The 14,054-nt window shown below is 48.0% G+C and overlaps 2 protein-coding genes across 2 annotated transcripts in view; one reads left to right on the top strand and one right to left on the bottom strand.

Annotated features, from left to right (window-relative positions):
* Positions 1 to 14,054, bottom strand: part of ELFN1 (extracellular leucine rich repeat and fibronectin type III domain containing 1) — a 694,846-nt gene that overhangs the window by 660,727 nt on the left and 20,065 nt on the right. The window lies entirely within an intron of this gene.
* The window catches only part of MICALL2 (MICAL like 2), a 32,709-nt gene that overhangs the window by 14,513 nt on the left and 4,142 nt on the right, over positions 1 to 14,054 (top strand). Inside the window, exons 5-14 of the mRNA XM_075284199.1 lie at positions 3,026 to 3,180; positions 3,366 to 3,487; positions 3,575 to 4,621; positions 4,825 to 5,081; positions 5,242 to 5,335; positions 6,451 to 6,611; positions 8,333 to 8,533; positions 11,095 to 11,150; positions 11,853 to 11,976; positions 12,771 to 12,861. Coding sequence (XP_075140300.1) covers positions 3,026 to 3,180; positions 3,366 to 3,487; positions 3,575 to 4,621; positions 4,825 to 5,081; positions 5,242 to 5,335; positions 6,451 to 6,611; positions 8,333 to 8,533; positions 11,095 to 11,150; positions 11,853 to 11,976; positions 12,771 to 12,861 — 2,308 coding nt within the window. The remainder of the gene's footprint in view (positions 1 to 3,025; positions 3,181 to 3,365; positions 3,488 to 3,574; positions 4,622 to 4,824; positions 5,082 to 5,241; positions 5,336 to 6,450; positions 6,612 to 8,332; positions 8,534 to 11,094; positions 11,151 to 11,852; positions 11,977 to 12,770; positions 12,862 to 14,054) is intronic.

Here is a 14,054-nt window from a genome sequence, read left to right as displayed (position 1 = left end):
AGGCCGCCAGAATGTGCATTAGATGTCATCCATGACCGCTTTCCCAGACTTGGGTTACATTGTAGTTTAGGATTTTCCACCTTGAACTAAAGAGCTATAAATCCTTCCAGAACATGCCGTAACCAGGCAGAGGTGGAAACTGAACGCTGCAGAGTCACAGGTCACCCACAGCGATTTAATTACCCTTGGAAAAGTCCTGGAGTTCACAACAGCATTACTCCCAGATATGGAAACCCCCGGCTCTGGGAATGTTTAACTAATCATAGATCTGTCGGGTGCAACAGGCATGCGTGTTGTAGGAGGGTTGTGAGGAATAGCTTTCAGCTGAAGGTGTAGGGGCGCCCTTAATACTGACCTGCTGGATGTGAGATTAAAGATCCACCATGTACGGGATAATCTGTAAGATCATCTGAGGCTCTGTGTGTAGGCGGCCATGGCTTGGGTTTATAATAGAAGGCTCGCCGCTACGCTGGATACATTGGGATTTCTGAAGTTTGATGGCAAACGTTGTGCAGTATATAACGCTCCCCTCCATGTGAATGCAGACTAAATTTGTACCTTGTGAATATGGCCTTGACGGGTACTGCAACTTTTTCATGACTTATGCCTTTGGTTAGTTTCATAGTCTGGCAGTACACAGCTGTCGGCCATATGTGGGTTTTGCTGACTTCTATTTCTTCTGACTCCCCCCCTGCCCCCAACTCTTACAGGCTCAGCTCATCTAAAAGAGAGCGGGGACGAAGCTACTGCCAGACACTTAGTAGGATGGATTGTCTCTCCTGAGTACAAAAAGATTGGGCCTGTTGAAATCCAACTGCCTGATCCTTGTCTTCTTCTGATATGTCACGAGTCCCCAACAATATTCTGTTCACAGGACTATGTATAAACCAAAGGAACCCATACACTATGTCCGACTATGTTATGTGTTTAATAGGTGCCGTCCCACTGATTCCAACGCAGTTGGATTTTTTACTTTTGCCCCTGCCATTCCTGAGCAATCATTGCAGCAGTTTTGGTGTCTGATATGGTAACTAGACTCCCTTATATCAAGTGGGTGAGGTCAGGCAGGGGGCGTGGTTCTGAGCTCTTACATTGGCTACCTCTGATTGGCTGTCTGTAACCTCCTTCTGCCTAGCATCACCCACTTGATATAAGGGAGTCTAGTTAGGATATCAGGCACCGAAACTAACAACATTGATAGCTCAGGAATGGTGGGGGCTAGAGAAAAAATGGTAACAGTGCCAGAATCAGTGAATTGGCACCTATTGAGGGACAGAGGGGGAAAAAAGATTGAGGGGGAGAGGTTCTTTTTAAGGGAGGATGTATGTGTATGGGGGGAGTCTGGAATAACTGCTGGCCTAATGGGCATTTGGCCTATTGCTGTTGAGTGTGTGTGGCCAGCTGTAAAGTGCTCATAGACCTTAGCTGAAACCTGGCCGAACTTGTCAGCTAATATAGTACAACATATGGGCACCGCCGGAGCTCTCGAAACTTTAGTGCCCTAATCCTGGAGAAACTCTTTAACCCTCAGACCACAAATTTCCACAGAAATCCTTCCTGGACTTTCCACCCTTGGCGGTTTTCCCTTCTTTCTAAGGTCGGCCCTGGAGTAAGGTGTGTGTGTCTCGGAAATCAAATATTTCCTCAATAGATACACAAGCTGATTAAATAGACGTTGGCCGCCGTTCTGCCGGATCCTGCCACGGAGGAGGCTTCAACATGTTCTTGTTTGACTTTTTGGCCGTTACTATGTAGCGGGGAGGGGGATCTTTAAAGGGGCTCATCAGCAAAATTATGCCGATAGAGCCCCCCATATGTGTGAATAGGCTTTAAAAAGGTCATTCAGGCATCGCTAATGTTATATTAAACTACCCCCCTGTTTTAAAATAATACCCTAAAAAAAGAATATGATAATCATACCGTATTGTGCACACTGGGCGGGCATGCACGGTCCAACGTCATATTTAGCCACGCCTACATCTTCTTTCTTCTTGCAGCATTGTCCTCTGGTCCTGTCTTCCTCATCTTTTTCTTCCGGCGTCATTGCTTGCAAGCCCACGTCGGCGCCGTAGCAAGGAAACTCGGTATGCTCAGTTCTCCTGCTGCTATTGTTTCCCTACTGCACCGCGCGGGATTACAAGCAATGACGCCAGAAGAAGAAGCCGAGGAAGACGGGACCCGAGTAGTAGCAGCGGAACAGTAGGAGGGGAACTGAGCATGCTCAGTATGCTCAGTTCCCCTGCTACTGCGCCGGTGCGGGATTACAAGCAATGACACCGGAAGAGGAAGACGGGACCCGAGGACATCGCTGCAAGAAGAAAGAAGATGTAGGCGTGGCTAAAGATGACGTCGGACCGTGAATGCCCGCCCAGCGTGCACGATAGATAAGATTATCATATTCTTTTTTAGGGTATTATTTTAAAACGGCATGCTCAGTTCCCCTCCTACTGTTCCCCTGCTACACCTTGGGTCCCGTCTTCCTCGTCTTCTTCTTATATGAAATATGTTGGGCCCAGGTATCCCCAGCCGACTCGTTTTCAAAGAAACAAGGTGCAGAATTGGGGCTCTCTTGCATCCTAGGCACCTAAGGTGGCCTTGTGCCAAAAACCAGACACATTTTAACCCTTCTATGCCAGAAAATTGGCATAGGATAGTTGATAAATTCTCCCCAGTGGATTTATTGCACCACATACCTGTAGAATGGAAGAACAGAAGACTACTTAGAGCTTGTGCAGGTTCAGCATAAATTACCATGGCTCAATTTTTGCAAGAGCTATTGTGCTGGTCCTATGGGATGACTTCTAGGTGGCAAGTAAGAGTTGGTCCACAAGAGCGGGGTCCTTGAGTCTATTTTGCCTGGATTCCCAGCAATAGTAATACCCATATTGTATACTTGCTATGATTTACATTGATAATATCAGGATGTTTATATCCCGCTACCCATGATGCCATGCACAAATGATTCCTCTTCACAAAGCAATAGACCTTTCACTAATCAACGCATGCTCTTGACCTTCTCTTGCAGTTGGAGGCATGGCCGCTGTGAAACGTCCTCCTCCAGACACTACCGAAGAACCGGCTGGAAAGAAAGTAACCAATCACGTTCCTAAATCCACACCTGTTTCCCAACCGGCGCAAAAGGGCAGCCCAGCGGTGGTGGAGAATGCTCCGATTAGAGCGGTAAGATCACACAGGCTTTCGTTACGGTTGGGTTCGCCACCAAATATCCCATCAGATATAGGCAACAACATATCTCCTAAGCTAACCCGTCCTTGCAACCTGGTGACCATGAGCCCCAATCTCCTGAGCTGACTCCTTTGATCCTTTCCCTTTATTGACTGGCGGGTTTTTTGTCTTTTCCGTAGGGCGTTCGAGAACTTAATCCCAACACCACAGTGAGCAGCAACTGCGCCATCTGCGGGAAACATGTGCACTTGGTTCAGCGGCACATGGCTGATGGGAAGCTCTACCACAGGAATTGCTTCAGGTACCGTCTTATGGATGCAGAGTCCATTCATTGCAAGTAAGGATCTCTACATTAGACATTCAAAAATATTCTTTACTGTATTTCCAGGTGCAAACAGTGTTCACGAACATTGCAGCCAGGCAGTTATAAATTAGGAGACCATCCGGGTACATTGGTCTGCACAAATCACCATTGTAACACTCCTTCCCATACATCTACTAGTATTCCCCCCACTGGACCATATACACCTGTAGTATCTTCCTCAGGATCTAATCGGAGCAACCCCTTTGCAACGAGTCAACCAAGCAGCACTCCTACTAGCAGAACTTGGCAAAGTCCCACAAGTCCGTCTGTCCCTGCACCAACCCACAGAACTACTGTTGGCTTTGCCAGCAAAAACACTACTGATGTCCCCAAAACAGGCCAAGATTCTGGGTTTAAGACTACTTTTACTGTACAACCCACAGTCAATAAGGATGTTCCTACTTCTACAAGCACAACCAAACAGGAATTTACCAACAGGACTGCGGTGGGATTTTATGGTAGCCCCAAACCAAGAACCAATGCCTCAAGTCCTATGGGCACAAGTAAGGACAGAATGACTTCCAATATTACCAACAGCCCAACAACTATTCTAGTACAGGAAAACAAGGGAAACAAAGGTGTTGGTTCTTCTCCTTCGTCTCAGTTCAACTCTTATAGAGACACCCAAAAAGAGTTTGGACAGACTGGTCCACAAACCAAAATGACTGGTTCCTCCGGGAACGTCATCACTGTGTCTTCTCTGTCTACTGGAAAGTGGTCTTCTCCAACTACTAAGGGTGACGCCCAAGGCAAGGAACCCGATCCCTCCTCCAAGCCTAGGCTTTCATCAGCTGCAAAAAATAAGGAAGCCCGGGACAAGTTTTTTCAGTCAAGTCCTGTTGTTCCAGAACCAACAACCATTCAGTCTTCGACCGGTCGAGAATCTCCAAAAATATCTGTGTCCAATGGCCCTGGTAGATCGGTGGCTGTTAATGGAACACCGCGATCATCTGAGGCCAGCGCTGAAAAAGATAAAGCGAGGAACTTTCTCTTGAAAAATATTCCAGGGTCGTCGACTCCAAAGACGACTCAACCTGCTGACAGTCCTAGCGGCGTGTCCACTCCGAAAAGGTAGGAGCTCACTTCTTATCTCTTGTAGGCACAAAGGATTAGCCATATGGTCTAATGGGCCTCGATACTAGATTGTTGGTCTCTTGGTTTGACCTGCTTTCATGAGATTGTCTACTTTGGACAGTTGACGGATCCCTTTACCATAAGTGTCTGCTAGTAAGTGCTCGATTTCTGTGATCGTCCTAACACAATTTATTTTGTAGGTTTTTGGATACTCAGCCAAATGGAACGACGGCTCCTAGTCCCAAAACGGAACCTGAGAAACCAGTTCCTAAGGAAAGAAAGAATAAAGTGCCAACATCTGTTTTAACCCCTGAACCCCCAAAAACCACTCAACCAACCAGTGTCAGCAAGGGGCCTAGAGCCCCGAGCCCTGTACCAGCACCTCGTACACAACCTGCACAGCCGAGCGTGCTGAGCCCTGGAAGAGCCCAGAAGGTGGACGAAACATCTCCAAAGAGTGAGTGTTTTTACGTTACATGTCTGAAGTTGGGTTGAAGTTTGCAGAGATCATGTTTACGTTCCGGCTCGGTGCTTTCCGTCCTCCCTTGTGTATCTGATGCTTTGATGTCTGTGCCAATGTGGTTCAGCTTTCTCTTCATTAACTTATGTTGTTTCAGCACAAACTCCTGTCAATAAAGTGGCAAAATCTGAAGCCCCAGAAGACTGGAGGGCATTGCTGAAGTCTGTGGAGAAGAAGCCTTCAGCCCCTCGGTAGGTATCGGAGGGACAGCTAAAGTTAGGTTGACGTTCCCCCAAAATTAGGGGTTGTTTGGGACACTAAGCCACCCACAGGTCCTTATGGATCGAGGCCTTACGGTCCCAAATACCGTGATAATAAAACTCATTCATACTTACCCCGCTCCTGTACGCCCGGTGCTGGCACAGATCTTCACAGAAACCGAAGGTCTACACTTTTCGGTGTGGTTCCGGATCTTGGGGTCATACACAGCGAAGCCGGGGTGTACATGAGAAACTGCACTGGCATTGGGAGCACCAAAGATGAGCCCAATGTGTTGTTACACGTCTATATGGGACACGAAGACCCCGGTAAGGACCTCTGGGTGCTTTAGTGTCCCATATTGACCTGACAGGTTCCCCGTTGCAGAGAAACTCCAAAATGCCTTCCCCCAAGATCTTGAACTTGCAGTTTCTCGACACTTTAGACCTTACATTCATTGTTTTTCCATATTTTTGCATTGCATTTAATGCACGCCTCCCGATTGTCCAATTTTCATCCCAAAACAAAGGAAACTACTCTTATATGGGCAGGGCTGAGAACTGTCCCACCATGGGGAGTGAGATGTTACGTAATATGGTGCCCGTGACCTGCAAGGTCATTCCCTGTGTCTATGTCCAGTCCTATTTAGGAGATCTTACATCGGTTCGTAAATGTTCTTGATTCCTATTAAAGAATTCACATCCCAGAATTTTTTTTTCCAGGGATAATTTCCCCTAAATCTCCCGCTACCCTCTGGGGCTTCCTGGAATAGCTGAGATGTCTGCGTCTCCTTAAATAGGATTCTTTACATGAGTTATTGTGTAACTGGATGATTAAGTCCAGGCCCTTCCATCCAAGTGTCGGGATATTTGTAAGGCGCAAGACAGATGTGTGTTTATAGGATGTGCCTGGGAAAATCCAGCAACTTTAGGACTGCTGACCCCTCTGGCTACAGAGCTGACGCCTGCGTGCAGCATAACACTTTGTTACTGCGTCCCGCTCATTCCTGCGCCCTGATCAGATATCGCACACCTATACCGTATCCATGCTCGTGTTGTCACTGTAAATATACAGAAATCAGATCTAACGCTTGTTCTATTCTCCGCAGTACTGTGCACGAACCAAAGCCGACACCAAAGGAACCCGAGACTACTACAACTCCCAAAAAGCAAACAACCGTCACCATCGTCTCCCCAAGCCCTGCCAACAAGGAGAACAAGCCAATTCAGCCGGCTGCGCCCGCGACTGCGCCAAGCCCAGTAGTCACAGGTACAAGAACACGAGTGCCATTGACCTGTCTGTATATAATATATATAAAGATGAGCGGCGCCGCATAGGCACCACTTATCGCTTACTGCAGAGGCCGTCTCTCATAGATCATTTTCCAGTTTGCAAAAACCTGGAGAATGTTCAGAACTGCAAAATATACTGATCTGTTGTCAATACATAATTTACTTAAAGGGATAGTCCAGAATTCCATAAAAGACTGCCTCCTTCTCAAAACAGCGCCACGCCTGTCCAATGGTTGTGTCTGGCATTGCAGTTTAGCAAAGTTGCAATACTGCATGCAACCTGTAGGCAGGGGTGGCGCTGTTTAAAGCAAAGAGCAGCCGTGTCTTCTACTCCTGGTCATCCCCTTTATAATTGCGGTTTTATATTCGCCTTTGATCTGGTTTTGTATTGTTCCATAAGGCTTGACTTACACCATACTTGCCATATGAGGGTGCGGCGCCCCTGACCTCCATGCCTACGCTCTCCCACATGTATTCTACAATCTGATTTGTCTTTCTTTCTTCCGCCCTTTCCATTTCTTCTGCAATGTAGCTGAAAATGCAAACTGACCTCGGCTAGGCCTGCCCTACTGTGCAGCGTCTGCGGTGAGCCGGCGCCGTAGCCTTCACGTGTGGCGTGTTCTGCCTGCTGTGATATGTTCTCTGTGCATGTTCCATGTGCTTTGACCCCTGCATGTGTTTGAAGTTCAGCCTTAAAGGATGTTTTCCAGGGAGCCCCTATAGGTGGAGAATACTTCTATAGCATTGCTTGCTGATGATTATCACATGTTAAGGGGGTCTTTGAAAATACGCGACCCCTCCCCCAGGTGATTGACGCTAAGCCCACTTCTTGCACCCCTGACAAATGACTGATTTTTGTCTATGTAAGCCAATCTCCTACAGGTCACACGTGGCTTGTGGACAGAGATCAGAACTGTAGCATTGCAGTATCATGAATAGAATGCCAGAACTATAGTAAAGACTGACACAAAGTCAGAGTGATACATTAGCAGGGATACCTATAACTTTACATACTAGTTTATTATCAGGGTGTGTGGAAAGCTGGGTGGTTACCTCTTCGGGCAGCTTTTATGACTGTCATTCCTTGGCCTCAGAGTGCTGCCATCAGTCTTGTAATGGTATCTCCCAGCGGCCAGCCTCCCGAATAACTCGGACGTGTGACGGCATGCTCCTTGTCTTATGTCTAGCTACCTTGTTGCATGAGGGGGGCTGTGCTTTCCTTTCCAAAAAGACATAACATCATGGCTAGCATGCGTGTGCACGAGGGAGGGGTTGTTGTGTGGACACAGCATGACGGTATATGTTTTCTATCCACACGTGTAGCAGAGTTGTGTTTGTCATCGGTTCCTCTGCAGTTTCCCTGGTAATGTATGTTATAAGGAGGTTGTGTTGGACAATTATTGAATTCATTGTCAACTGGGTGGTGCCATTCCCTGTGTCAAAGAGGCGTGTCCTTCCACCGTCTCATACGGTCAGCACAGATTGGACGATGTCAGACACACCCCCTACAGGTTACACCCACTTGTCAATTTATTAGTACATTTCCAGGAGTAATAACGGAGGAGCAGCACAATGTAGAATAAAAAGATACAGGTATTACTTAAGACTGACTTGTCAGGGGAACGACAGATCCAGGTGATAGAGATATTTTCTGCAGAGTTCCTTTTTTTTAAGCAAATTTTCTCTCCATCTCTTCAGAATCTGCCAAAGTTACACCGACCTCTACGAAGAAGAAACTTCTGGTTGCCAAAGTGGACTTGCTGAGTGACTGGCCCCAAGCCGAGCAGAAATGGCAAGATACTGCCGTGAGCCATGAGCCGGCGGTGCCGAGCTGGCGCTCACACTGGACGTCCGACAAAGGAACCTCCAAAATCTCTTCGTTGACAAATAATGTGTCTGGTAAGGAGGGGGTCCCTGTCACTTTATAAAGGGGTCAGGTGTTGTGGAAAGGTCATCAGTCCTGGGAAACTGCTTTACTATATCCTGAAGATTGCTGGGAACGTCGTGCTATGTTAATGGCGCTCTATGGCGGTGCGGGTAACACTTGTACCCCATATATGATATACATATAACTACGCCATACTACGCCAGCCTATCAACGCCATACAGTATAATGCTCAGAAGAGACTAATAACATTGTAACACTCAATGATGACTGTATACACTGTATACAGAGTATAAATAATACCGCCATATAAGATCCATAGTGGTCTGAAGCCTCTTCTGCCAGGTGACTCCCGCGCCATGTCTGCCTGCACAGATCACACACCCCAGGGCCGGTATGTACGATCACGTAGGTGCCATGTTATTTATAACTTTCATAGCGAGAGTGAAGGTAATTCTTGTAGCCGTCAGCACATGACTGCAGCGATGTGACAGGTTACACAAGTCCGGCCTCGCCCCTGTGAGTCACGTCAATGACAAGGACGGTATAAGGTGCGCTCCTGCCCTCCTCCACTGCTAAATTTAGAGACAAGTCTTAATTTAGACGCCTCATAAAGAGATTGAAGATAAAATCTCCTAAAGATCTAATAGACTTAATGGATTTATTAACCCGTATAACATGGTGGCGGCAGCGGCCCCAGAAGCGTGTGCTGTCTCAGTCATTGTATCCGGCCTGATCCTGATGTAGCAGAGTGGAATAGGTGACAACGAACCTGACAGACCCTGTGGAGTCCATTGGGCTCTGTAGGTGACCACTATAGTAGTGATCTGCCTATTGTTCTGATCCTCTGATTGTCCCATATAACAAGCCCAGGTCCTTGTCCCAACATCCCGGGACTATCATAAGGCCGTACGTTGCTGATTTCCGGCTGTCTGTCCTCTGCGGCGGATTCCTTCTGAGGGGTTAATATGTTTTATGCAGATTTTTGGGATGTGTCTTGGCCGACTCGTGTACAGGAAGGATTGAGGAGTCAGAAGACAATAGACGGCTTGTTTCCTTGTGTCTGGAGAAATCGCCGTCACTGGGAGGGAAAATATCTGAGGTTTATTATACAGGAGTAGTATTGGTAAAGGGTTAATATATCTGCCCTGCCCGCTCCACCTACATGTGCACGGTGGGGTGGGGGAGGCGCGGAGCAGGGCTTGTGGTGCAAGAAAGGAACATGCGCCAAATGTGAGCTTCAGTAGTGTTCCTCTATACCAGAAAACTGACGTAGAGGGAATTAGGATCCCCCCCCTCATCAGAATGGGAGATTAGGAACCATGTTCTCCTCCTGACAGTCTAGAACACCAGGCGCCATGTTCCCCTCCTGACAGTCTATAACACCTGGCACCATGTTGTCCTCATGTGACCAGTCTAGAACACCAGGCACCATGTTCTTCTCATGTGACCAGTCTAGAACACCAGGCGCCATGTTCTTCTCATGTGACCAGTCTAGAACACCAGGCGCCATGTTCTCCTCATGTGACCAGTCTATAACACCAGGCACCATGTTCTCCTCATGACAGTCTAGAACACCAGGCACCATGTTCTCCTCATAACAGTCTAGAACACCTGGCACCATGTTCTCCTCATAACAGTCTAGAACACCTGGCACCATGTTCTCCTCATGTGACCAGTCTAGAACACCAGGCACCATGTTCTCCTCATGTGACCAGTCTAGAACACCAGGCACCATGTTCTCCTCATGTGACCAGTCTAGAGCACCAGGCTCCATGTTCTCCTCATGTGACCAGTCTAGAGCACCAGGCTCCATGTTCTCCTCCTGACAGTCTATAACACCAGGCGCCATGTTCTCCTCATGTGACCAGTCTATAACACCAGGCTCCATGTTCTCCTCATGACAGTCTATAACACCAGGCACCATGTTCTCCTCATGACAGTCTATAACACCAGGCACCATGTTCTCCTCATGTGACCAGTCTATAACACCAGGCACCATGTTCTCCTCTTGTGACCAGTCTATAACACCAGGCACCATGTTCTCCTCATGTGACCAGTCTATAACACCAGGCGCCATGTTCTCCTCATGTGACCAGTCTATAACACCAGGCGCCATGTTCTCCTCATGTGACCAGTCTATAACACCAGGCTCCATGTTCTCCTCATGACAGTCTATAACACCAGGCGCCATGTTCTCCTCATGTGACCAGTCTATAACACCAGGCACCATGTTCTCCTCCTGACAGTCTATAACACCAGGCGCCATGTTCTCCTCATAACAGTCTATAACACCAGGCACCATGTTCTCCTCCTGACAGTCTATAACACCAGGCGCCATGTTCTCCTCATGTGACCAGTCTAGAGCACCAGGCTCCATGTTCTCCTCATAACAGTCTATAACACCAGGCGCCATGTTCTCCTCATGACAGTCTATAACACCAGGCGCCATGTTCTCCTCATGTGACCAGTCTATAACACCAGGCACCATGTTCTCTTGGCGTTTCATAGATAAGATAGAAGTCGTGTCGGTAACATATAAGGTCTCACCGATCTTCCTTCTTCTTTCTTCCAGTTAACATTTCCAATCCAAACCCGGTGGAAAACAACATGGTGGCGTCTCCTAACAAGGTTTGTCTTTGTAGACCCTTTTAATGCCTAAATATCCAACCCTATTAAAGCTGCGATGGCTTCTGCTTAGAGGGATAAACATAGAAGGCCAGATCTAAAATAGTGGAGATTCCTGGCCAAAGTCTGTTGGAGACCTGAATCCCACATCTGGACCTCAGACCTCATGGACATAGCGCCCTCTGCTGAAAACTATGAGAAGGGTTAAACCCATCTCCTAAAATAATGGTCTGCTGCATGGATATGCCATTATCTTGATTTGTCGGGCCCCCACTGATCTTGAGAATGATATTATACAGACATAGGTCATCCATATGTAAGTCCCAGAAAACCCCTTTCAGGAGACAACAGACCCCCTGACTTACTAAGACTTCCCTACAGTGAACCCCACACATGCACCCCTTCCTCACCCAGGGATCCCCATACTGAAGGGGTTCCCTTACTGCTGGCCTTCTGAGGACCTTAAGGTCAGATCTATTTTAGAATGGACAAATTAATAGATTGAACTGGCCTGGGCGCAGAGGATTGGTGTGGAAGATCTCCTAGGTCCCTAAAGTTGTGGGGGCCCCAGAGATCAGCCCTCATGCCCTCCCTGTGCTCTGACCCCGCACCTAACCCATATTTCATCCTCTAGCTTGCATGCCTGTAATATAGAGACCTGAGCCCATTGTTTGTGGTCTGACCAGTTCATCTGCTCCATTGCAGAATCGTCCTGAATACATTCCAGAAGAAGAGATCCAGAAGCAGCTCCAGATCATTGAGCAAGAGCTGGACTACTTGGAGCAGCGAGGAGTAGATCTGGAGAAACAGCTGCGTAGTTGTGACGGAGGTGAGACCTGCCGATGGCGATTGCAATCTCTGCTTGTGAATGGGAATACCATCAGCAGCGGCGCCATTGTAGGCACGAACGCCGCGTGTAGGGGCCTTACCAGGAATGGCGCTGGAGGGGGTTCATTATAGTCTAATGTAGGTCATGTTGCAAATATAAAGGGGTATTTTTTAGTAATGGTGGTCAGGGAGTCTTGGACAGTGGTGTGGGCATCACACTGCAGGCGTTATTGCTGAGGTGCACTGGAGTAACTATCTGCTTTGGGCCTCGAAGCCGGGAGGTGGGGGTGCAGGCGATCCTCAACACAGATGGATAAACTTCTTTGTTCTCCTTTCTGATTTTCTTTTGGTGGCTGGCAGTCTGTGCCTTGTAAATATATTCCCCCTGCCCTCTGGTGCACTGCACGGAGTGGATTTATGATGCACAGCCTTCCACTGTCAGAAAGGAGAAACTTAGCCTGCAGTTGGTCAGCAGCCAGACAGTACACGATTACTATGTGGGGGACACCTACACGGAATGGTGAGAAGCTTGTGTGCACAGACATGTTGTGAACGAGTCTCTATGGAGGTCTGGGCCCAGACAGAGAAGGAAAGGGAAATGTAACTGCGGCCATAACATATGGATTGGAATGGTTGTGAGGGTAAGTAGGATAAGGGGGGCCCAGGCTGAGGTTTTTTCCACGGCCCATGAACCTTTAGTCCAACCCTGCTCCTACTAATCTGGTGCTACAGAGAGCACAGGGGCCTTTAAGATCCTAATGCATGTTATCTAATATCCTGTCTTATGTCTTGTAGATGAATCGGAGGACTCCCTTATGGTGGACTGGTTCAAGCTCATCCATGAGAAGCAACTTCTGCTAAGACAGGAATCTGAGCTGAATTACATGTGAGTGCGATGCTGTATCTGCAGGTTGGGGGCTCGTGGCTTCTATACTGTGGCCACTGTGTCTGGGGTCCTGGATGTCCATATGGAAGACCTTGCGTATCCTCATTAAGGAGCACTCCACCTAGACACGAATCCTTGCCCGCACTCTTTGCCATGTTCTGCATGATCCAAACACAAACAGGCTTGTAGAAACCCTGCAGAGAACAAAAGGGTTAACCTCCTGCTGCTCTGCTCCATTTTCAGACCACTTAAAGGGGGCATTGCTTAAAGGGGTTTTTCACCTCTTAGTTGGTTTTCTATATTGCGGGCCATCGATTATAAGAGCAGTGCAGATCCAACACGCAGCCCCTGAACCGATCAGCTGCCCTGGGTGTGTCCTAGCACAGGATGGGGCTGGAGACAGCTGTGCTCCTATCCAAGTAATAGGCATGGAGCTGTAATACCCGGTGCTGCCACTAGACAGTGGGTGGGGCTGCAGCGCTGTGCCTATTACTTGAATAGGAGAAGACCTTCTTTTGACAGCTGGATCAGGTGATCAATGCAGGGTCCTGGTATCGGACCCCCACCGAATGGATACTAATGACCTATGCTATGGAGCCAGAGAACCCCTTTAATGATGGCTGTCCTACTGCAGACCGTGCACAATAAGCGGGCGTCTTACAGTCAGATGAGGAGGGGAGACATGTCTGGGCTCCTGGGACACACAGAGAGGATTACCTTATCTCTTTATTATGTCCTATATCTGTATCCTGAGACTGGCTCGTGTTCCTTTAAGTCCTCGTCATACATGCAGCGCTGTAAAGGTTACATATGTGGCCGGTTTCCAGATAATTTTGGGTCAGTAGATGAGAGACGCTTATTCTTGTGTTTAAGAGCTTCATCATCTGTAAAGGTAAAGGGCTTGGCCAGGACAGGCCACAAATATGTGATAGGATCTGCACAGATCATCTTATGGGGCCACTTTTGACACCCGTGTGTACTATAGCAGGTGCCGCTGGTGCCCGTATCTACTATAGCAGGTGCCGCAGGTGCCCGTATAGCGGCCGCGAGCCAGGACTGCAACTCTGCTACTATCGATTTCATTGGGACCTGAGCTGACTCGCAGCCACTATATAGGGTCAGTCATCTGCTTCCAAATCTATGCATAAGTGGCCCCATCAGCTGATCGGTGTGGGGGCTTTCTATTAGGTGTC

The sequence above is a fragment of the Leptodactylus fuscus genome, chromosome 8 (assembly GCF_031893055.1).
Source record: "Leptodactylus fuscus isolate aLepFus1 chromosome 8, aLepFus1.hap2, whole genome shotgun sequence".
Classification (NCBI taxonomy): domain Eukaryota; kingdom Metazoa; phylum Chordata; class Amphibia; order Anura; family Leptodactylidae; genus Leptodactylus; species Leptodactylus fuscus.
Note: the sequence above shows the minus strand (reverse complement) of the source record. Positions and strands in the feature narration are given on the sequence as shown.